This window comes from Ranitomeya variabilis, chromosome 1, assembly GCF_051348905.1.
Source record: "Ranitomeya variabilis isolate aRanVar5 chromosome 1, aRanVar5.hap1, whole genome shotgun sequence".
NCBI classification, from domain to species: domain Eukaryota; kingdom Metazoa; phylum Chordata; class Amphibia; order Anura; family Dendrobatidae; genus Ranitomeya; species Ranitomeya variabilis.
Window position 1 is genome coordinate 775,491,389 of NC_135232.1, and position 25,162 is coordinate 775,516,550.

Here is a 25,162-nt window from a genome sequence, read left to right on the forward strand (position 1 = left end):
GGTGTCTGTGATACCTGGTCAGGTGAACTCCTTCAGTGCCATCAGACATACCATCACTCCCCTTAGCGGCGGAGCGACAGTACTGCAACGACCAGGACTCTGGGGCGCAGCACTAGCTTCACAGGCGGGCTAATCCGCTGGCGTGCAGACACTGCTCCTAGGCCCAAAACTATTTCCTGGGTTAGATGCAGGAAAAAATTAAGATACACAGGCGGTGTAGTTAGCTTCACAGGCGGGCTAATCCGCTGACGTGCAGACACTGCTCCTAGGCCCAAAACTATGTACTGGGTTAGATGAGGGACAAATTTAGATACACAGGTGGTGTAGTTAGCTTCACAGGCGGGCTACTCAGATGACTATCAGACAATGCTACTAGCCCAAAAGGATTGACTGAGCTGGATTACACCAAATGCTGTGACAAACACTTGCACAGCACTGACACAGACCTGCCTGGCAAAAAGTGCTAGGAACTGCTGTAACCTACCCTGAAAAGGGCTGATATTACAACTAGTCCCGACTCCCTAAACCTATCTCTCTATCTAACAGAGAATTCGCTCGCAAAAAACACTTAGAATGTATAGTGCCCACAGCAGCAGCGGTGCCGTCTAACACTAAGCTGCAGCAGTGAGGAAATGGTGGCGACGGGGCAAATGGCTAGTTCTTATAGGGCAAGGACATGTGACATACACAGCCAATGACACATGCCCTTGCTTGTGTGCATCACATGCACATTGCTGTGTGTGTGTGCACTGCTGATAGGGTGAGAGACTGTTCCGCCCCACTGTAAATGTGGGAAAGAAAAAAAAAATGAAGATCCGCATTATTTCAGCACAGATCTGTCCCCTGACCCCCCGCCCACTATACACTGAAACAGTCTATTAACAATGATAAACAGTTTTAATGTGCAAATCAAGTTAGGCTTCTGGAGAACGAACAGTTATCGAACAGCCGAATTTTAAGCAAATTGTTCGAGTTCGACGAACGACTCGAACATCGCCCAAAACAGCTTGAATTTGACATTGGCGTACAGTTCGACTCGAACACCACTCATCTCTACTGTTAATCTATGCTATGCTATTCTAAATGAAGAATCTTAATTGTCATAAAAACTGTAAACTAATCGATCAGTACAGTAGCAGAAGTATGGAAAAAAATAATTTCTAACCTTTGTTTTCCACTTCATTTTCTCCAAAAATTCATATTTCTTCAAAGCCAGATCAAATGACTTTACATCTTTCATAAGGGAGTAGTCTAAAAATATAAGTAACAAAAAATGTCATTATAAGATTTAACCCCTTAGTGACAGAGCCAATTTGGTACTTAATGACCGAGCCAATTTTTACAATTCTGACCACTGTCACTATATGAGGTTATAACTCTGGAACGCTTTATCGGATCCCGCTGATTCTGAGACTGTTTTTTCATGACATATTGTACTTCAAGTTAGTGGTAACATTTCTTCGATATTACTTGCGATTATTTATGAAAAAAATGGAAATATGGCGAAAATTTTTAAAATTTTGCAATTTTCAAACTTTGTATTTTTATGCCCTTAAATCAGAGAGATATGTCACGAAAAATAGTTAATAAATAACATTTCCCACATGTCCACTTTACATCAGCACAATTTTGGAAACAAATTTTTTTTTTGTTAGGGAGTTATAAGGGTTAAAATTTGACCAGCAATTTCTCATTTTTACAACACCATGTTTTTTTAAGTCATTTTGAGGGGTCTATATGATAGAAAATAACCAAGTGTGACACCATTCTAAAAACTGCACCCCTCAAGCTGCTCAAAACCACATTCAAGAAGTTTATTAACCCTTTACGTACTTCACAGGAACTGAAACAATGTGGAAGAAAAAAATGAACATTTAACTTTTTTTTGCAAACATTTTACTTCAGAACCATTTTTTTTAATTTTCACAAGTGTAAAAACAGAAATTTAACGACAAATTTTGTTGTGCAATTTCTCCTGAGTACGCCGATACCCCATATGTGGAGATAAACCACTGTTTGGGTGCACCGCAGAGCTTGGAAGTGAAGGAGCGCCGTTTGACTGTTTCAATGCAGAATTGGCTGGAATTGAGATCGGACGCCATGTCGCGTTTGGAGAGCCCCTAATGTGCCTAAACAGTGGAAACCCCCCACAAGTGACACCATTTTGGAAACTAGACCCCTTAAGGAACTTATCTAGATGTGTGGTGAGCACTTTGAACCCCCAAGTGCTTCACAGAAGTTTATAACGTAGAGCCGTGAAAATAAAAAATCGCATTTGTTTTCACAAAAATGATTTTTCGCCCACAAATTCTTATTTTCACAAGGGTAACAGGAGAAATTAGACCACAAAAGTTGTTGTGCAATTTATCCTGAGTACGTCAATACCCCATATGTGGAGGTAAACCACTGTTTGGGCGCACCGCAGAGCTTGGAATTGAAGGAGCACCATTTGACTTTTTCAATGCAGAATTGGCTGGAATTGAGATCGGATGCCATGTCGCGTTTGGAGAGCCCCTGATGTGCCTAAACAGTGGAAACCCCCCACAAGTGATACCATTTTGGAAACTAGACCCCTTAAGGAACTTATCTAGATGTGTGGTGAAAACTTTGAATGCCCAAGTGCTTCACAGAAGTTTATAACGTAGAGCCGTGAAAATAAAAAATTGCATTTTTTCTACAAAAATGATCTTTTTGCCCCCAAATGTTTATTTTCACAAGGGTAACAGGAGAAATTAGACCACAAAAGTTGTTGTGCAATTTATCCTGAGTACGTCGATACCCCATATGTGGGGGTAAACCACTGTTTGGGCGCACCGCAGAGCTTGGAAGAGAAGGAGTGTCGTTTTACTTTTTCAATGTAGAATTGGCTGGAATTGAGATCGGACGCCATGTCACGTTTGGAGAGCCCCTGATGTGCCTAAACAGTGGAAACCCCCCACAAGTGACCCCATTTTGGAAACTAGACCCCTTAAGGAACTTATCTAGATGTGTGGTGAGCACTTTAAACCCCCAGGTACTTCACAGAAGTTTATAACGTAGAGCCGTGAAAATAAAAAAATCGCATTTTTTCTACAAAAATGATCTTTTTGCCTCCAAATTTTTATTTTACCAAGGGTAACAGGAGAAAATGGACCCCAGAAGTTGTTGTACAATTTGTCCTGAGTACGCCGACACCCCATATGTGGGGGTAAACCACTGTTTGGGCGCATGGCTGAGCTCGGAAGCAAAGGAGCGCCATTTGACTTTTCAATGCAAAATTTACTGGAATTGAGATCGGACGCCATGTCGCGTTTGGAGAGCCCCTGATGTGCCTAAACAGTAGAAACCCCCCAAAAGTGACCCCATTTTGGAAACTAGACCCCCAATGGAACTTATCTAGATGGGTAGTGAGAACTTTGAATGCCCAAGTGCATCACAGAAGTTTATAATGCAGAGTCGTGAAAATAAAAAATATTTTTTTTTTTAACAAAAAATATTTTTTAGCCCCCAAGTTTTTATTTTCACAAGGGTAACAAGAGAAATTGGACACCAAAAGTTGTTGTCCAATTTGTCCTGAGTATGCTGGTACCCAATCTGTGGGGGTAAACCACTGTTTGGGCGCACGGCAGAGCTCGGAAGGGAAGGAGCGCCATTTTGGAATGCAGGCTTTGATAGAATGGTCTGCGGGCGTTATGTTGCGTTTGCAGAGCCACTGATGTACCTAAACAGTAGAAACCCCCCACAAGTGACCCCATTTTGGAAACTAGACCCCCCAAGGCACTTATCTAGATATGTGGTGAGAACTTTGAATGCCCAAGTGCTTCACAGAAGTTTATAATGCAGAGTAGTAAAAATAGAAAATATTTTTTTTTTCCACAAAAAAGATTTTTTAGCCCCCAAGTTTTTATTTTCACAAGGGTAACAAGAGAAATTGGACACCAATATTTGTTCTCCAATTTGTCCTGAGTATGCTGGTACCCCATATGGGGGGTAAACCAATGTTTGGGCACACGGCAGAGCTCGGAAAAGAAGGAGCGCCATTTTGGAATTCAGACTTTGATAGAATTGTCTGTGGGTGTTATGTTGCATTTGCAGAGCCCCTGATGTACCTAAACAGTAGAAACCCCCCACAAGTGACCAAATTTTGGAAACTAGACCCCCTAAGGAACTTATCTAGATATGTGGTGAGAACTTTGAATGCTCAAGTGCTTCACAGAAGTTTATAATGCAGAGTAGTGAAAATAAAAAAATAAAAATTTCCCACAAAAAAGATTTTTAGCTCCCAAGTTTTTATTTTCACAAGGGTAACAGGAGAAATTGGACCCCAAAAGTTGTTGTCCAATTTATCCAGAGTACGCTGATGCCCCATATGTGGGGGTAAACCACTGTTTGGGCGCACGGCAGAGCTCAGAAGGGAGGGAGCACCATTTGACTTTTTTAGCGCAAAATTGGCTGTCGTGTTTGGAGACCCCAATGATGTACCTAAACAGTGGAAACCCCGCAATTCTAACTCCAACCCTAACTCCAACACACCCCTAACCCTAATCTCAACCCCATCCATAATCCTAATCACAACCCTAAGGATAATCACAACCCTAACCCCAAAACAGCCCTAATCTCAACCCTAACCATAACCCTAATCAAAACCCTAAATCCAACACACCCCTAACCCTAATCTCAACCCTAACCTCAAACCTAACCCTAATCCCAATACACCCCTAACCCTAATCCCAACCCTAACCTTAACCCTAATCCCAACCCTAACCCTAATCCCAACCCTAATCCCAAACGTAACCCTAATCCCAACCGTAACCCTAATACCAACCCTAATCCAAACCCTAACCCTAATCCCAACTCTAACCCTAACTTTAGCCCCAACCCTAACCATACCTTTAGCCCCAACCCTAACCCTAACCCTAATTTTAGCCCCAACCCTAGCCCTAACCCTAACTTTAGCCCCAATCCTAACCCTAAATTTAACCCCAACCCTAGCCCTAACTTTAGCCCCAACCCTAACCCTAAGGCTACTTTCATACTTGTGTCGTGTGGCATCCGTCACAATCCGTCGTTTTGGACAAAAAACGGATCCTGCAAATGTGCCCACAGGATGCCTTTTTTGCCCATAGACTTGTATTACCGACGGATGGCCACACGTCGCGTCCATCGTGCACTGGATCCGTTGTGTTTTGGCGGACCGTCGTCACAAAAAAAGTTCAATGTAACCTTTTTTTTGTACGTCGCGTCCGCCATTTCCGCGCATGCGTGGCCGTAACTCTGCCCCCTCCTCCCCAGGACATAGACTGGGCAGCGGATGCGTTGAAAAACTGCATCCACTGCCCACGTTGTGCACAATTTTCACAACGTGCGTCGGTACGTCGGGCTGACGCATTGCGACCACCCCGTACCGACGCAAGTGTGAAAGAAGCCTAAGGCTACTTTCACACTAGCGTCGTACTCAGCCCACCGCAGTGTGTCGGGCCGACGTACCGACGCTAGCGTTGTAAGCGCCGCACAACGGGTGCAGCAGATGCTGTTTTTTCAACGCATCCGTTGCCCCATTGTGAGGTGCGGGGAGGCGGGGGAGGACACGTCGCACAAAAAAAGTTACATGTAGCGTTTTTTTGTGCCGACGGTCCGCCAAAGCACGACGCATCCGTCGCACGACGGATGCGACGTGTGGCAATCCGTCGCAATGTGTCGCTAATGCAAGTCAATGGAGAAGAAACGCATCCTGCAAGCACTTTTGCAGGATGCGTTTTTTCTCCAACGACGCATTGCGACGGAAGCCAAAAAACGCTAGTGTGAAAGTAGCCTAACCCTAACCCTAGCCCTAACCCTAAATTTAGCCCCAACCCTAGCCCTAACCCTAAATTTAGCCCCAACCCTAGCCCTAACCCTAGCCCTAACCCTAGCCCTAACCCTAGCCCTAACCCTAACCCTAACCCTAACCCTAGCCCTAACCCTAGCCCTAACCCTAATAACCCTAATTTTAGCCCCAACTAGTCTCTCCTGCCGGCCGGCAGATGGCAGCAGATGGCGGGCGCACTGCGCATGCGCCCGCCATTTTCTTTCCCGAGGAAGAAGCCGGCCGGCAGGAGGAGACGTAGGAGGACCCAGGGACACCGGGTGAGTATTATAGGGTCCCCGAATCCCCCTATTTCTCTGTCCTCTGATGTGTGGTCACTAGGGTTGAGCGAAACGGGTCGATCATTTTCAAAAGTCGCCGACTTTTGGCTAAGTCGGCGTCTCATGAAACCCGATCCGACCCCTGTGCTTGTCGGCCATGCGGTACGCGACTTTCGCGCCAAAGTCGCATTTCAATGACGCGAAAAGCGCCATTTCTCAGCCAATGAAGGTGAACGCAGAGTGTGGGCAGCGTGATGACATAGATCCTGGTCCCCACCATCTTAGAGAAGGGCATTGCAGTGATTGGCTTGCTGTCTGCGGCGTCACAGGGGCTATAAAGGGGCGTTCCCGCCGACCGCCATCTTACTGCTGCTGATCTGAGCTTAGGGACAGGTTGCTGCCGCTTCGTCAGAAGCAGGGAGAGCGTTAGGCAGGGTCCACTAACCACCAAACCGCTTGTGCTGCAGCGATTTCCACTGTCCAACACCACCTTCGGTGTGCAGGGACTGTGGAAGCTATTTTTTTTTTTTTTTCCCCTCAGCGCTGTAGCTCATTGGGCTTACCTAGAAGGCTCCGTGATAGCTGTATTGCTGTGTGTACGCCACTGTGGAAACCAACTGCTTTTTTCAAAGCACATATCCTCTTGTTCCTTCCTTTCTGCACAGCTATCTTTTTTGTTTGTCCACACTTTTTATTTAATTTGTGCATCAGTCCACTCCTATTGCTGCCTGCCATACCTGGCTTACATTACTGCAGGGAGATAGTAATTGTAGGACAGTTTTTTTTTTTTTTTTGTTTTTTTTTGTGGGAGATTAAGATTGGCATTTCTGCTACAGTGCCATCCCTGTGTGTGCCATCTCTCACTGAGTGGGCCATAGAAAGCCTATTTATTTTTTCCGTGATTTGTGTTCTAAAATCTACCTCAACACAAAAACACTACATCAATCAGTGGGAGAAAAATATTGGCCTCAGTCAGGGCTTGTGTGCCACTGCTGTGTGTGCTATCTCTCATTCAGTGGGCTATAGCAAGCCTATTTTTTTTTTTTTTTTTTAATATTATTTGGTTTCTAAAGTCTCCCTGAAAAAAAAAAAAAAACCTAAAAAAACAGTGGGAGAGTAATATTGCCCTTTCAGCTTGTGTGCCAGTCTTGACTCCTGGGTGTGCCACCTCTCTCCCTTTCATTCAGTGGGCCATAGAAAGCCTATTTATTTTTTCCGTGATTTGTGTTCTAAATTCTACCTCAACACAAAAACACTACATCAATCAGTGGGAGAAAAATATTGGCCTCAGTCAGGGCTTGTGTGCCACTGCTGTGTGTGCTATCTCTCATTCAGTGGGCTATAGCAAGCCTATTTTTATTTTTATTTTTTTTAATATTATTTGGTTTCTAAAGTCTCCCTGAAAAAAAAAAAAAAAAACCTAAAAAAACAGTGGGAGAGTAATATTGCCCTTTCAGCTTGTGTGCCAGTCTTGACTCCTGGGTGTGCCACCTCTCTCCCTCTCATTCAGTGGGCCATAGAAAGCCTATTTATTTTTTTTTAAAAATATTATTGGGTTTCTAAAGTCTCCCTTAAAAAACAAAAAATACATAAAAAAACAGTGGGAGAGTAATATTGCCCTTTCAGCTTGTGTGCCAGTCTTGACTCCTGGGTGTGCCACCTCTCTCCCTCTCATTCAGTGGGCCATAGAAAGCCTATTTATTTTTTTTTTAAAATATTATTGGGTTTCTAAAGTCTCCCTTAAAAAACAAAAAATACATAAAAAAACAGTGGGAGAGTAATATTGCCCTTTCAGCTTGTGTGCCAGTCTTGACTCCTGGGTGTGCCACCTCTCTCCCTTTCATTCAGTGGGCCATAGAAAGCCTATTTATTTTTTCCGTGATTTGTGTTCTAAATTCTACCTCAACACAAAAACACTACATCAATCAGTGGGAGAAAAATATTGGCCTCAGTCAGGGCTTGTGTGCCACTGCTGTGTGTGCTATCTCTCATTCAGTGGGCTATAGCAAGCCTATTTTTTTTTTTTTTTTTTTTTTAATATTATTTGGTTTCTAAAGTCTCCCTGAAAAAAAAAAAAAAAACTAAAAAAACAGTGGGAGAGTAATATTGCCCTTTCAGCTTGTGTGCCAGTCTTGACTCCTGGGTGTGCCACCTCTCTCCCTCTCATTCAGTGGGCCATAGAAAGCCTATTTATTTTTTTTTTTTAAATATTATTGGGTTTCTAAAGTCTCCCTTAAAAAACAAAAAATACATAAAAAAACAGTGGGAGAGTAATATTGCCCTTTCAGCTTGTGTGCCAGTCTTGACTCCTGGGTGTGCCACCTCTCTCCCTTTCATTCAGTGGGCCATAGAAAGCCTATTTATTTTTTTTTTTAAATATTATTGGGTTTCTAAAGTCTCCCTTAAAAAACAAAAAATACATAAAAAAACAGTGGGAGAGTAATATTGCCCTTTCAGCTTGTGTGCCAGTCTTGACTCCTGGGTGTGCCACCTCTCTCCCTCTCATTCAGTGGGCCATAGAAAGCCTATTTTTTTTTTTTTTAAATATTATTGGGTTTCTAAAGTCTCCCTTAAAAAACAAAAAATACATAAAAAAACAGTGGGAGAGTAATATTGCCCTTTCAGCTTGTGTGCCAGTCTTGACTCCTGGGTGTGCCACCTCTCTCTCTCATTCAGTGGGCCATAGAAAGGCTATTTTTTTTTTGGTTTTTTTAATATTATTTGGTTTCTAAAGTCTCCCTGAAAAAAAAAAAAAACATACAAAAAACAGTGGGAGAGTAATATTGCCCTTTCAGCTTGTGTGCCAGTCTTGACTCCTGGGTGTGCCACCTCTCTCCCTTTCATTCAGTGGGCCATAGAAAGCCTATTTATTTTTTTTTTAAAATATTATTGGGTTTCTAAAGTCTCCCTTAAAAAACAAAAAATACATAAAAAAACAGTGGGAGAGTAATATTGCCCTTTCAGCTTGTGTGCCAGTCTTGACTCCTGGGTGTGCCACCTCTCTCCCTTTCATTCAGTGGGCCATAGAAAGCCTATTTATTTTTCCCGTGATTTGTGTTCTAAATTCTACCTCAACACAAAAACACTACATCAATCAGTGGGAGAAAAATATTGGCCTCAGTCAGGGCTTGTGTGCCACTGCTGTGTGTGCTATCTCTCATTCAGTGGGCTATAGAAAGCCTATTTATTTTTTATTTTTTTTTAATATTATTTGGTTTCTAAAGTCTCCCTGAAAAAAAAAAAAAAAACCTAAAAAAACAGTGGGAGAGTAATATTGCCCTTTCAGCTTGTGTGCCAGTCTTGACTCCTGGGTGTGCCACCTCTCTCCCTCTCATTCAGTGGGCCATAGAAAGCCTATTTTTTTTTTTTTTAAATATTATTGGGTTTCTAAAGTCTCCCTTAAAAAACAAAAAATACATAAAAAAACAGTGGGAGAGTAATATTGCCCTTTCAGCTTGTGTGCCAGTCTTGACTCCTGGGTGTGCCACCTCTCTCTCTCATTCAGTGGGCCATAGAAAGGCTATTTTTTTTTTGTTTTTTTTAATATTATTTGGTTTCTAAAGTCTCCCTGAAAAAAAAAAAAAAACATACAAAAAACAGTGGGAGAGTAATATTGCCCTTTCAGCTTGTGTGCCAGTCTTGACTCCTGGGTGTGCCACCTCTCTCCCTTTCATTCAGTGGGCCATAGAAAGCCTATTTATTTTTTTTTTAAAATATTATTGGGTTTCTAAAGTCTCCCTTAAAAAACAAAAAATACATAAAAAAACAGTGGGAGAGTAATATTGCCCTTTCAGCTTGTGTGCCAGTCTTGACTCCTGGGTGTGCCACCTCTCTCCCTTTCATTCAGTGGGCCATAGAAAGCCTATTTATTTTTCCCGTGATTTGTGTTCTAAATTCTACCTCAACACAAAAACACTACATCAATCAGTGGGAGAAAAATATTGGCCTCAGTCAGGGCTTGTGTGCCACTGCTGTGTGTGCTATCTCTCATTCAGTGGGCTATAGAAAGCCTATTTATTTTTTATTTTTTTTTAATATTATTTGGTTTCTAAAGTCTCCCTGAAAAAAAAAAAAATACCTAAAAAAACAGTGGGAGAGTAATATTGCCCTTTCAGCTTGTGTGCCAGTCTTGACTCCTGGGTGTGCCACCTCTCTCCCTCTCATTCAGTGGGCCATAGAAAGCCTATTTATTTTTTTAAAAAAATATTATTGGGTTTCTTAAGTCTCCCTTAAAAAACAAAAAATACATAAAAAAACAGTGGGAGAGTAATATTGCCCTTTCAGCTTGTGTGCCAGTCTTGACTCCTGGGTGTGCCACCTCTCTCCCTTTCATTCAGTGGGCCATAGAAAGCCTATTTATTTTTCCCGTGATTTGTGTTCTAAATTCTACCTCAACACAAAAACACTACATCAATCAGTGGGAGAAAAATATTGGCCTCAGTCAGGGCTTGTGTGCCACTGCTGTGTGTGCTATCTCTCATTCAGTGGGCTATAGAAAGCCTATTTATTTATTTATTTATTTTCTTATTATTTGGTTTCTAAAGTCTCCCTGAAAAAAAAAAATACATAAATTAGGTGGGAGATTAATATTGACATTAGTGCTTGAGTGACAGTCCTGCGTGTGTGTCATCTCTGTGATTTTGTGCCACAGAAAACAGAGTGTGTAACATTGTGCCTGATTTTCCTTGTGGTCTCACCAACCTGTTAAGGGATATTGAAATCATACTGAAGTTATAGCTCACCGTGTAAGTTGTTTGACAGCAACAAATAAAGTTACTTTGGTTAAGATTTTAAAACAATGAGGAAGTCTGGTGCAAGAGGTCGTCGTGGGCGTTCATTGTCAGCTGGTAATGATGGTAGTGGTAGTGGAGCATCAGGTGGTCGTGGGGATAAAAATATTCCACCTAAGTCTGGAGCTGTGGAGCCAGTTTCGTCGTCAGGCTACACAAGGCCTCGAACGCTCTCTTTTCTGGGAGTAGGAAAACCGCTTTTAAAGGCGGAGCAGCAACAGCAAGTTTTGGCTTACATTGCAGACTCAGCCTCTAGCTCTTTTGCCTCCTCTTCCGAAACTGGTAAATGTAAAAGCAGCGCGTCGCTTGTGGATGTTCACGGTCAGGGACAAGTCGCTTCCTTGTCCTCCTCAGCAAAAACTACAACAAGAGAGAAGGATGCAGCAGGCGACACAACGGGTCACTCCATGGAGCTCTTTACACATACCGTCCCTGGCTTAGAAAGTGAAACATTTAACAGGCCATGCCCATTACAAGTATATTCTGACATGGAGTGCACTGATGCACAGCCACAGCCAGAGTACTATGCTGCTCCTTTGACTCAGACCACCACATTGCCCTCTCAGGGTACAGATCCACAATCAGACCCTGATGAGACTATGTTGCCCCGCCACGAACGCTATACCACCGACCGACACAGTGACACAGACGAAGTTGCACACGAGCTCGAAGAGGAGGTAATAGATGACCCAGTTATTGACCCCGATTGGCAGCCATTGGGGGAACAGGGTGCAGGCGGCAGTAGTTCAGAAGCGGAGGTGGAGGAGGGGCCGCAGCAGGCATCAACATCGCAACAGGTTCCATCTGCCGGGCCCGTATCTGGCCCAAAACGCGTGTCAAAGCCAAAACCTGTTGGAGCACAGCGTTGCCATCCGGTTAAAGCTCAGTCTGCAATCCCTGAAAAGGGATCCGAGTCTAGGAAGAGTGCAGTCTGGCATTTTTTTAAACAACATCCAACTGATCAGCGCAAAGTCATCTGTCAAAAATGTTCAACTAGCTTAAGCAGAGGTCAGAATCTGAAAAGTCTAAATACTAGTTGCATGCATAGACACTTAACCACCATGCATTTTCAAGCCTGGACTAACTACCAAACGTCCCTCAAGGTTGTAGCACCCTCGGCCAATGAAGCTAGTCAGCAACGCAACATCCCTTCCGTCACTGTAAGGCCACCATTTTCCGCACCACCGGCAGTATCTGTGCAGGTTTCTTTGCCAGCCAAAAGCAGTCAGGGTCAGGGAATCACCAGTTTTGTAGGAGGAAATATTGCATCTAGGGCACCGGCGGAAACAATACCGTCTCCAACCGTCTCTCAGTCTGCCATGTACACCGGCACACCCGAAAGTTCCACGATCTCCAGCTCTCCAGTCCAGCTCACCCTACATGAGACTCTGGTTAGAAAAAGGAAGTACTTATCCTCGCATCCGCGTACACAGTGTTTTAACGCCCACATAGCTAGACTAATCTCGTTAGAGATGATGCCCTACCGGTTAGTTGAAAGCGAAGCTTTCAAAGCCCTGATGGAGTACGCTGAACCACGATACGAGCTACCCAGTCGACACTTTTTTTCCAGAAAAGCCATCCCAGCCCTGCACCAGCATGTTAAACAGCGCATCGTCCATGCACTCAGGCAATCTGTGAGTACAAAGGTGCACCTGACTACAGATGCATGGACCAGTAGGCATGGCCAGGGACGTTATGTGTCCATCACGGCACACTGGGTGAATGTGGTGGATGCAGGGTCCACAGGCGACATCAATTTAGGGACAGTTGTGCCTAGCCCACGGTCTAGGAAACAGTTGGCTGTAGGCGTTCGCACCCCCTCCTCCTCCTCCTCCTCGTCCTCCTGCAGAAGCTACAGCTCTTCCACAGAACGCAGTCTGCCAACCACTCCATCGGCAGATGACACTGTTGCACACCAGTTGTCCCATTATGGGCCAGCTACTGCCAAGCGTCAGCAGGCTGTATTGGCTATGAAGTGCTTGGGCGACAACAGACACACCGCGGAAGTTCTGTCCGAGTTCTTGCAACAAGAAACGCAGTCGTGGCTGGGCACAGTAGATCTTGAGGCAGGCAAGGTAGTGAGTGATAACGGAAGGAATTTCATGGCTGCCATCTCCCTTTCCCAACTGAAACACATTCCTTGCCTGGCTCACACCTTAAACCTGGTGGTGCAGTGCTTATTGAAAACTTATCCTGGGTTCTCCGACCTGCTCCTCAAAGTGCGTGCACTTTGCTCACATATTCGACGTTCGCCTGTACACGCCAGCCGTATGCAGACCTATCAGCGGTCTTTGAACCTTCCCCAGCATCGCCTAATCATAGACGTTGCAACAAGGTGGAACTCAACACTGCACATGCTTCAGAGACTGTGCGAACAGAGGCGTGCTGTTATTTATTTGTGGGAGGATACACGGGCAGGCAGTAGGATGGCAGACATGGAGTTGTCAGGTGTGCAGTGGTCTAAGATACAAGACATGTGTCAAGTCCTTCAGTGTTTTGAGGAATGCACACGGCTGGTTAGTGCAGACAACGCCGTAATAAGCATGAGCATCCCCCTAATGCGTCTGCTGATGCAAAGTTTGACGCACATAAAGGAGCAGGCGTCTGCACCAGAGGAAGAGGAAAGCCTTGATGACAGTCAGCCATTGTCTGGTCAGGGCAGTGTACAGGACGAGGTAGCGGGTGAAGAGGAGGTGGAGGACGAGGAGGATGATGGGGATGAGTATATTTTTAATGCCGAACCTTTCCCGGGGGCACAGGAAATTGGTTGCGTGTCACGGCCGGGTTCTGGTTTTTTGAGGGACACAAGTGACGTAGATTTGCCTGCAACTGCCCCTCAACCAATCACAACCGGAGATTTGACAACTGGAACTTTGGCCCACATGGCGGATTATGCCTTACGTATCCTAAAAAGGGACACACGCATTACGAAAATGATGAACGATGACGATTACTGGTTGGCCTGCCTCCTTGATCCACGCTATAAAGGCAAATTGCAAAATATTATGCCACATGAGAACTTGGAACTAATATTAGCAACCAAACAATCAACTCTTGTTGACCGTTTGCTTCAGGCATTCCCAGCACACAGCGCACGTGATCGTTCTCACACGAGCTCCAGGGGGCAGCAGACTAGGAGTGTTAGGGGTGCACACATCAGAAGTGGCGTTGGACAGAGGGGTTTTCTGACCAGGTTGTGGAGTGATTTTGCTATGACCGCAGACAGGACAGGTACTGCTGCATCAATTGAAAGTGACAGGAGACAACATTTGTCCAGTATGGTTACTAACTATTTTTCATCCCTTATCGATGTTCTCCCTCAACCGTCATTCCCATTTGATTACTGGGCCTCCAAATTAGACACCTGGCCAGAATTGGCAGAATATGCATTGCAGGAGCTTGCTTGCCCGGCAGCAAGTGTCCTATCAGAAAGAGTATTCAGTGCTGCAGGTTCAATATTAACCGAAAAAAGGACTCGTCTGGCTACCCAAAATGTTGACGATCTAACATTCATTAAAATGAACCACAACTGGATTTCGAAATCTTTTGCCCCACCTTGCCCGGCCGACACCTAGCTTTCCTATGAAAAGCTCTTGCCTGTGAATTACTTTTCTAATGTCTAATTTGCTGCAGCTGATTGTACAGCATACGACATGTTTACACCTCCCTAAATGGCAAAACTCCCCACACGGGGCCGTGGTATCGCGACTTGGCGCAAGCACCCGTGAGACTGCTGTTTGTCTGAAGAGGTGGGTGTGCTCGCTTTTGGTTGACGGCATTGCTACTGGGTCCCTCATAGTACAATGTAGTGTCTCTGGCGGTGGTGGTGCGCACCCAACGTCAGACACACCGTTGTAACATGAGGGGCCCTGGGGCGGTCCCGCCGGCCTCAAGAGAGTTCCCCCCTACCCCAGCTCAAAATGTGCTCTACCACGTCCAAAATTATGTCGCACAGCTCCACCAATCTTTAGTCTATTCGCTGACATCATTCAATGTCTGGCACTGACAATACAAATTTGTAGACATCTATGATGCAACTTAAAGTAGTCTGTGTCTGTGTCCTATATTGGCACCAATAAATAGTTACTGCCAAATTACTATGTCAGAAACTCAGTAGATGAGCCCACCCCTGTACCTAAGTATGCCACCTTTTTTTTTGTTGTGGTTGTTTTGCGAGACATTAACATCTATTTATATTTTGGGAGTACTGGGACAGACACTCCTTGCACTACTCCTCCACTCACCACCAAGCTGCCTGTGTATCCATGTAACCGCTGTAAAGCTGCCATGAGCCTATTGTTTGTTATTTTAGGCCTTTGATAGCCTGTCTGCGGTCCCTACTTTAAATACTCCTCCACTGACCACCAAGCTGCCTGCCCGTGTATCCATGTAACCGCTGTAAAACTGCCATAAGCCTATTGTTTGTTATTTTAGGCCTTTGATAGCCTGTCTGCGGTCCCTACTTTAAATACTCCTCCACTCACCACCACCAAGCTGCCTGCCCGTGTATCCATGTAACCGCTGTAAAACTGCCATGAGCCTATTGTTTGTTATGTTAGGCCTTTGATAGCCTGTCTGCGGTCCCTACTTTAAATACTCCTCCACTGACCACCAAGCTGCCTGCCCGTGTATCCATGTAACCGCTGTAAAACTGCCATGAGCCTATTGTTTGTTATTTTAGGCCTTTGAAGCCTGTCTGCGGTCCCTCCTTCCACTAGTCCTCCACTGACCAGACCACTGCTGCCCGTGTACCCCTGGAACCAATTATAAAGTGCCTACAGCCAGCCCATTTTCTTATGTTAGGCCTTTGAAGCCTGTCTGCGGTCCCTACTTTAAATACTCCTCCACTGACCACCAAGCTGCCTGCCCGTGTATCCATGTAACCGCTGTAAAACTGCCATGAGCCTATTGTTTGTTATTTTAGGCCTTTGAAGCCTGTCTGCGGTCCCTCCTTCCACTAGTCCTCCACTGACCAGACCACTGCTGCCCGTGTACCCCTGGAACCAATTATAAAGTGCCTACAGCCAGCCCATTTTCTTATGTTAGGCCTTTGAAGCCTGTCTGCGGTCCCTACTTTAAATACTCCTCCACTGACCACCAAGCTGCCTGCCCGTGTATCCATGTAACCGCTGTAAAACTGCCATGAGCCTATTGTTTGTTATTTTAGGCCTTTGAAGCCTGTCTGCGGTCCCTCCTTCCACTAGTCCTCCACTGACCAGACCACTGCTGCCCGTGTACCCCTGGAACCAATTATAAAGTGCCTACAGCCAGCCCATTTTCTTATGTTAGGCCTTTGAAGCCTGTCTGCGGTCCCTACTTTAAATACTCCTCCACTGACCACCAAGCTGCCTGCCCGTGTATCCATGTAACCGCTGTAAAACTGCCATGAGCCTATTGTTTGTTATTTTAGGCCTTTGATAGCCTGTCTGCGGTCCCTACTTTAAATACTCCTCCACTCACCACCACCAAGTTGCCTGCCCGTGTATCCATGTAACCGCTGTAAAACTGCCAAGAGCCTATTATTTGTTATTTTAGGCCTTTGATAGCCTGTCTGCGGCCCCTACTTGCAATACTCCTCCACTGACCACAATGCTGCCTGGAGTGCCTGCCTGTGTATCCATGTAACCGATGTAAAACTGCCATGACTGCCTACTGTTTGTTATTTTAGGCCTTTGATAGCCTGTCTGCAGCCCCTACTTGCAATACTCCTCCACTGACCAGACCACTGCTGCCCGTGTACCCCTGGAACCAATTATAAAGTGCCTACAGCCAGCCCATTTTCTTATGTTAGGCCTTTGAAGCCTGTCTGCGGTCCCTACTTTAAATACTCCTCCACTGACCACCAAGCTGCCTGCCCGTGTATCCATGTAACCGCTGTAAAACTGCCATGAGCCTATTGTTTGTTATTTTAGGCCTTTGAAGCCTGTCTGCGGTCCCTCCTTCCACTAGTCCTCCACTGACCAGACCACTGCTGCCCGTGTACCCCTGGAACCAATTATAAAGTGCCTACAGCCAGCCCATTTTCTTATGTTAGGCCTTTGAAGCCTGTCTGCGGTCCCTACTTTAAATACTCCTCCACTGACCACCAAGCTGCCTGCCCGTGTATCCATGTAACCGCTGTAAAACTGCCATGAGCCTATTGTTTGTTATTTTAGGCCTTTGAAGCCTGTCTGCGGTCCCTCCTTCCACTAGTCCTCCACTGACCAGACCACTGCTGCCCGTGTACCCCTGGAACCAATTATAAAGTGCCTACAGCCAGCCCATTTTCTTATGTTAGGCCTTTGAAGCCTGTCTGCGGTCCCTACTTTAAATACTCCTCCACTGACCACCAAGCTGCCTGCCCGTGTATCCATGTAACCGCTGTAAAACTGCCATGAGCCTATTGTTTGTTATTTTAGGCCTTTGATAGCCTGTCTGCGGTCCCTACTTTAAATACTCCTCCACTCACCACCACCAAGTTGCCTGCCCGTGTATCCATGTAACCGCTGTAAAACTGCCATGAGCCTATTGTTTGTTATTTTAGGCCTTTGATAGCCTGTCTGCGGCCCCTACTTGCAATACTCCTCCACTGACCACAATGCTGCCTGGAGTGCCTGCCTGTGTATCCATGTAACCGATGTAAAACTGCCATGACTGCCTACTGTTTGTTATTTTAGGCCTTTGATAGCCTGTCTGCAGCCCCTACTTGCAATACTCCTCCACTGACCAGACCACTGCTGCCCGTGTACCCCTGGAACCAATTATAAAGTGCCTACAGCCAGCCCATTTTCTTATGTTAGGCCTTTGAAGCCTGTCTGCGGTCCCTACTTTAAATACTCCTCCACTGACCACCAAGCTGCCTGCCCGTGTATCCATGTAACCGCTGTAAAACTGCCATGAGCCTATTGTTTGTTATTTTAGGCCTTTGAAGCCTGTCTGCGGTCCCTCCTTCCACTAGTCCTCCACTGACCAGACCACTGCTGCCCGTGTACCCCTGGAACCAATTATAAAGTGCCTACAGCCAGCCCATTTTCTTATGTTAGGCCTTTGAAGCCTGTCTGCGGTCCCTACTTTAAATACTCCTCCACTGACCACCAAGCTGCCTGCCCGTGTATCCATGTAACCGCTGTAAAACTGCCATGAGCCTATTGTTTGTTATTTTAGGCCTTTGAAGCCTGTCTGCGGTCCCTCCTTCCACTAGTCCTCCACTGACCAGACCACTGCTGCCCGTGTACCCCTGGAACCAATTATAAAGTGCCTACAGCCAGCCCATTTTCTTATGTTAGGCCTTTGAAGCCTGTCTGCGGTCCCTACTTTAAATACTCCTCCACTGACCACCAAGCTGCCTGCCCGTGTATCCATGTAACCGCTGTAAAACTGCCATGAGCCTATTGTTTGTTATTTTAGGCCTTTGATAGCCTGTCTGCGGTCCCTACTTTAAATACTCCTCCACTCACCACCACCAAGTTGCCTGCCCGTGTATCCATGTAACCGCTGTAAAACTGCCATGAGCCTATTGTTTGTTATTTTAGGCCTTTGATAGCCTGTCTGCGGCCCCTACTTGCAATACTCCTCCACTGACCACAATGCTGCCTGGAGTGCCTGCCTGTGTATCCATGTAACCGATGTAAAACTGCCATGACTGCCTACTGTTTGTTATTTTAGGCCTTTGATAGCCTGTCTGCAGCCCCTACTTGCAATACTCCTCCACTGACCAGACCACTGCTGCCCGTGTACCCCTGGAACCAATTATAAAGTGCCTACAGCCAGCCCATTTTCTTATGTTAGGCCTTTGAAGCCTGTCTGCGGTCCCTACTTTAAATACTCCTCCACTGACCACCAAGCTGCCTGCCCGTGTATCCATGTAACCGCTGTAAAACTGCCATGAGCCTATTGTTTGTTATTTTAGGCCTTTGAAGCCTGTCTGCGGTCCCTCCTTCCACTAGTCCTCCACTGACCAGACCACTGCTGCCCATGTACCCCTGGAACCAATTATAAAGTGCCTACAGCCAGCCCATTTTCTTATGTTAGGCCTTTGAAGCATGTCTGCGGTCCCTACTTTAAATACTCCTCCACTGACCACCAAGCTGCCTGCCCGTGTATCCATGTAACCGCTGTAAAACTGCCATGAGCCTATTGTTTGTTATTTTAGGCCTTTGAAGCCTGTCTGCGGTCCCTCCTTCCACTAGTCCTCCACTGACCAGACCACTGCTGCCCGTGTACCCCTGGAACCAATTATAAAGTGCCTACAGCCAGCCCATTTTCTTATGTTAGGCCTTTGAAGCCTGTCTGCGGTCCCTACTTTAAATACTCCTCCACTGACCACCAAGCTGCCTGCCCGTGTATCCATGTAACCGCTGTAAAACTGCCATGAGCCTATTGTTTGTTATTTTAGGCCTTTGATAGCCTGTCTGCGGTCCCTACTTTAAATACTCCTCCACTCACCACCACCAAGTTGCCTGCCCGTGTATCCATGTAACCGCTGTAAAACTGCCATGAGCCTATTGTTTGTTATTTTAGGCCTTTGATAGCCTGTCTGCGGCCCCTACTTGCAATACTCCTCCACTGACCACAATGCTGCCTGGAGTGCCTGCCTGTGTATCCATGTAACCGATGTAAAACTGCCATGACTGCCTACTGTTTGTTATTTTAGGCCTTTGATAGCCTGTCTGCAGCCCCTACTTGCAATACTCCTCCACTGACCAGACCACTGCTGCCCGTGTACCCCTGGAACCAATTATAAAGTGCCTACAGCCAGCCCATTTTCTTATGTTAGGCCTTTGAAGCCTGTCTGCGGTCCCTACTTTAAATACTCCTCCACTGACCACCAAGCTGCCTGCCCGTGTATCCATGTAACCGCTGTAAAACTGCCATGAGCCTATTGTTTGTTATTTTAGGCCTTTGATAGCCTGTCTGCGGTCCCTACTTTAAATACTCCTCCACTCACCACCACCAAGTTGCCTGCCCGTGTATCCATGTAACCGCTGTAAAACTGCCATGAGCCTATTGTTTGTTATTTTAGGCCTTTGATAGCCTGTCTGCGGCCCCTACTTGCAATACTCCTCCACTGACCACACCAATGCTGCCCGTGTACCCCTGGAACCTATTTAAAAGTTCATAGAGCCTAGTTATATATTTTATTTACTATTAATAAGGCCATGATGGACTACGCTGTACCACGCTACAAGCTAACCAGTCGACACTTCTTTTGCGAGAAAAGCCATCCCAACCCTCCACCAGCATGTAGAAGACCGCATTGTCCATGCACTCTGGCAATCTGTGAGTACAAAGGTGCACCTGACAACAGACGCATGGACCTGTAGGCATGGCCACGGAAGATTACGTGTCCATTACGGCGCAATGGGTTAATGTGGTGGATGCATGGTCCACAGGGGACAGCCTACTAAGTCTGTCTGCAGTCCCTAATTCAAATTGTCCTCCACTGTCTAAATCGGAGCTTCCACCTTCTGGCTTTCGGCCTATAGTATCAGAAATTAAACTGCATTTGGCCTTCAACTTTGGTTAGGGCCTACTAACGGCTTCTGCCCCTCCCTGGTGTTGCCCTCAACTAAATAAAGCTGAGCTTCAACCTTCTGCTCCAAATTACCATTTTGAAAAATGCAATAGGCTTTTCCGGCCTACTAAAGGTGTCTGTCTGTGTGCCCCTGCCTGGTGTTGTCCTCAACTAAATAAAGCTGAGCTTCAACCTTCCGGCTCTCATTAAGTGGTTTTAAAAAAAAAAATGGTGGTTAGGGCCTACTAACGGCTTCTGCCCCTCCCTGGTGTTGTCCTCAACTAAATAAAGCTGAGCTTCAACCTTCCGGCTCTCATTAAGTGGTTTTAAAAAAAAAAATGGTGGTTAGGGCCTACTAACGGCTTCTGCCCCTCCCTGGTGTTGTCCTCAACTAAATAAAGCTGAGCTTCAACCTTCCGGCTCTCATTAAGTGGTTTTAAAAAAAAAAATGGTGGTTAGGGCCTACTAACGGCTTCTGCCCCTCCCTGGTGTTGTCCTCAACTAAATAAAGCTGAGCTTCAACCTTCCGGCTCTCATTAAGTGGTTTTAAAAAAAAAATGGTGGTTAGGGCCTACTAACGGCTTCTGCCCCTCCCTGGTGTTGTCCTCAACTAAATAAAGCTGAGCTTCAACCTTCCGGCTCTCATTAAGTGGTTTTAAAAAAAAAAAATGGTGGTTAGGGCCTACTAACGGCTTCTGCCCCTCCCTGGTGTTGTCCTCAACTAAATAAAGCTGAGCTTCAACCTTCTGCTCCAAATTACCATTTTGAAAAATGCAATAGGCTTTTCCGGCCTACTAAAGGTGTCTGTCTGTGTGCCCCTGCCTGGTGTTGTCCTCAACTAAATAAAGCTGAGCTTCAACCTTCCGGCTCTCATTAAGTGGTTTTAAAAAAAAAATGGTGGTTAGGGCCTACTAACGGCTTCTGCCCCTCCCTGGTGTTGTCCTCAACTAAATAAAGCTGAGCTTCAACCTTCCGGCTCTCATTAAGTGGTTTAAAAAAAAAAAATGGTGGTTAGGGCCTACTAACGGCTTCTGCCCCTCCCTGGTGTTGTCCTCAACTAAATAAAGCTGAGCTTCAACCTTCCGGCTCTCATTAAGTGGTTTTAAAAAAAAAAATGGTGGTTAGGGCCTACTAACGGCTTCTGCCCCTCCCTGGTGTTGTCCTCAACTAAATAAAGCTGAGCTTCAACCTTCCGGCTCTCATTAAGTGGTTTTAAAAAAAAAAAATGGTGGTTAGGGCCTACTAACGGCTTCTGCCCCTCCCTGGTGTTGTCCTCAACTAAATAAAGCTGAGCTTCAACCTTCCGGCTCTCATTAAGTGGTTTTAAAAAAAAAAATGGTGGTTAGGGCCTACTAACGGCTTCTGCCCCTCCCTGGTGTTGTCCTCAACTAAATAAAGCTGAGCTTCAACCTTCCGGCTCTCATTAAGTGGTTTTAAAAAAAAAATGGTGGTTAGGGCCTACTAACGGCTTCTGCCCCTCCCTGGTGTTGTCCTCAACTAAATAAAGCTGAGCTTCAACCTTCCGGCTCTCATTAAGTGGTTTTAAAAAAAAAATGGTGGTTAGGGCCTACTAACGGCTTCTGCCCCTCCCTGGTGTTGTCCTCAACTAAATAAAGCTGAGCTTCAACCTTCCGGCTCTCATTAAGTGGTTTTAAAAAAAAAAATGGTGGTTAGGGCCTACTAACGGCTTCTGCCCCTCCCTGGTGTTGTCCTCAACTAAATAAAGCTGAGCTTCAACCTTCTGGCTCTCATTAAGTGGTTTTAAAAAAAAAAATGGTGGTTAGGGCCTACTAACGGCTTCTGCCCCTCCCTGGTGTTGTCCTCAACTAAATAAAGCTGAGCTTCAACCTTCCGGCTCTCATTAAGTGGTTTTAAAAAAAAAAATGGTGGTTAGGGCCTACTAACGGCTTCTGCCCCTCCCTGGTGTTGTCCTCAACTAAATAAAGCTGAGCTTCAACCTTCCGGCTCTCATTAAGTGGTTTTAAAAAAAAAAAATGGTGGTTAGGGCCTACTAACGGCTTCTGCCCCTCCCTGGTGTTGTCCTCAACTAAATAAAGCTGAGCTTCAACCTTCTGCTCCAAATTACCATTTTGAAAAATGCAATAGGCTTTTCCGGCCTACTAAAGGTGTCTGTCTGTGTGCCCCTGCCTGGTGTTGTCCTCAACTAAATAAAGCTGAGCTTCAACCTTCCGGCTCTCATTAAGTGGTTTTAAAAAAAAAAATGGTGGTTAGGGCCTACTAACGGCTTCTGCCCCTCCCTGGTGTTGCCCTCAACTAAATAAAGCTGAGCTTCAACCTTCTGCTCCAAATTACCATTTTGAAAAATGCAATAGGCTTTTCCGGCCTACTAAAGGTGTCTGTCTGTGTGCCCCTGCCTGGTGTTGCCCTCAACTAAATAAAGCTGAGCTTCAACCTTCTGCTCCAAATTACCATTTTGAAAAATGCAATAGGCTTTTCCGGCCTACTAAAGGTGTCTGTCTGTGTGCCCCTGCCTGGTGTTGTCCTCAACTAAATAAAGCTGAGCTTCAACCTTCCGGCTCTCATTAAGTGGTTTTAAAAAAAAAAATGGTGGTTAGGGCCTACTAACGGCTTCTGCCCCTCCCTGGTGTTGCCCTCAACTAAATAAAGCTGAGCTTCAACCTTCTGCTCCAAATTACCATTTTAAAAAATGCAATAGGCTTTTCCGGCCTACTAAAGGTGTCTGCCCCTCCCTGGTGTTGTCCTCAACTGAACAAAGCTGAGCTTCCACATTCTGGCTTTCGCCCTATACTATCAGATATTAAACTGCATTTGGCCTACTAGTGTGGTTAGGCCCTTGAAACAGTGTCTGCTGCTCTTGGGTTTGCTACTCCACTGAACAAAGCAATGCCGCCTGTTTAGTCCTGTTACCAATTTTGAACTGCATGTAGCCTACTTTATTCTTTGGCCCTATATCTGTTTCCTCCTCATCCTGCCCATTGCCCAGCCACTGCTAAATGAGTCTGCTGGTACATTGACCTAGACCACTACATTCCCCTTGTACTCTACACAGCCAGAATCTGTCCCTGCTGAAAGTAAGGTTCCCCTTCCCGCATGTTATACCACCTTACACAGGGACAAAGAGGAAGGTGCAGATGAAAGTGCAGGTTCCTTCATCAGGTGGGGGGGCATACTCGTTGGCGACGTCACTGGCACAGGGCCCCTCAGAGTACGCAAAAGTGTCGCTGCTGGTGGGAGGCGCCCCCGCCATGCAAACACACCGCCGTACTTTGAGGGGCCCTGTGCCAGTGGCAATGCGAACGAGTGGGCCCCCCCCTGCTTGCTCAGGATCACAGCACTTGCAACTTTTAAATACTTACCTTTCCCTGCAACACCGCCGTGACGTAGTCCGCCTTTCCTGGGCCCACGAAAAACTTGAGCCAGCCCTACTCCCCCCACAACTTTCCCCCAATTCCCTATGCCCAACTATTATTATACAGTTAATTAAGATTGGCAAGCTTCAGAAACAAGAATGGATGTTTTTGGCATTAAAATGGGCACTGTAGGTGTTTTCCTGGCCTCCACTCACTGCCGACTATGCTTCCCCATTGACTTGCATTGGGTTTCGTGTTTCGGTCGATCCCCGACTTTTAGCGATAATCGGCCGACTGCACTCGACTCGACTCTGGACAAAATCGGGTTTCCCAAAACCCTACTCGATCTTAAAAAAATGAAAGTCGCTCAACCCTAGTGGTCACATCAGAGGACAGAGAATTACAGATCGCTTTTTTTTTTTTTTTTTTTTTTTGCGGGCGCCGGTAAACAGTTAATTACCGGCGATCGCAAAACAGGGGTCGGTGAAAACCGACCCCGATCATCTTCTTTGGGGTCTCGGCTACCCCCAGCAGCCGAGACCCCAAAGATCTTCCGGGTGACGGGCGGCGGGCGCACTGCGCTTGCGCCCGCCATTTTTTCCCCAGAAAAAAGATGGCGGCGCCCATCGGGAGCCACGAGGAGCACCGGGGGAGATAGGTGAGTATTGGGGGGCTATTGGGGGCCATCGGGGACCCTATTTCTCTGTCCTCCGATGTGCGATCACATCGGAGGACAGAGAAATTAAATGGCAAATCGCTTTTTTTTTTGTTGTTGTGACCGCCGGTAATCGGTTAATTACCGGCGATCGCAACTCGGGGGTCGGTAAAAAACCCACGAATCATGTTCTCTGGGGTCTCGGCTACCCTCGGCAACCGAGACCCCAGAGAAAATCCGACTCTGGGGGGCGCTATTCACTTTTTCCACAGCGCCGTTAATTAACGGCGCTGTGGTTTAAGTACCCTTAGCGGCCGCCGTTAAAAGGCGTATCGGCGGTCGTTAAGGGGTTAATGGCAATTTTATATGAAAATATTATATTAGTTACATAGATACATGGCTAACATGGTTGAAAAAAAAAGATATACTGTATGTCCTTCAACTTTAAGAGCTGAGAGCCGATCAAGAGATACAACTATAATCAATGAACCAAACTGCCATAAAAAAGCTATTTTTTCCTCCTGATCCCAAGTGTCGATAAACTGGATAAAAGTTCTCACACATTTATTTAAAGAGGTTGTGCCATGACACACAATCTGCTGTTAAAAGGTTCTAAACAGGTATAAATGTCCATAAAAAAATGTTTAAAGTGAATAATTTGAATAATAAACACTTTTTTCTATGTTCTCTGGTTAATTTGTGTGACCTTCATGTCGTAGTGAATAGGAGAGATTGTGGGAGGAATTACAAGAAGACCCATGTGACAGCAGCTGCCTCTCCTTCATTG

The 25,162-nt window shown here is 45.8% G+C and overlaps 1 protein-coding gene across 1 annotated transcript in view; it reads right to left on the reverse strand.

The window, feature by feature from the left end:
• LOC143784099 (disintegrin and metalloproteinase domain-containing protein 10-like) overlaps positions 1-25,162 on the reverse strand; it is a 276,865-nt gene that overhangs the window by 207,885 nt on the left and 43,818 nt on the right. The window contains exon 5 of the mRNA XM_077271955.1: positions 1,166-1,251. Coding sequence (XP_077128070.1) covers positions 1,166-1,251 — 86 coding nt within the window. The remainder of the gene's footprint in view (positions 1-1,165; positions 1,252-25,162) is intronic.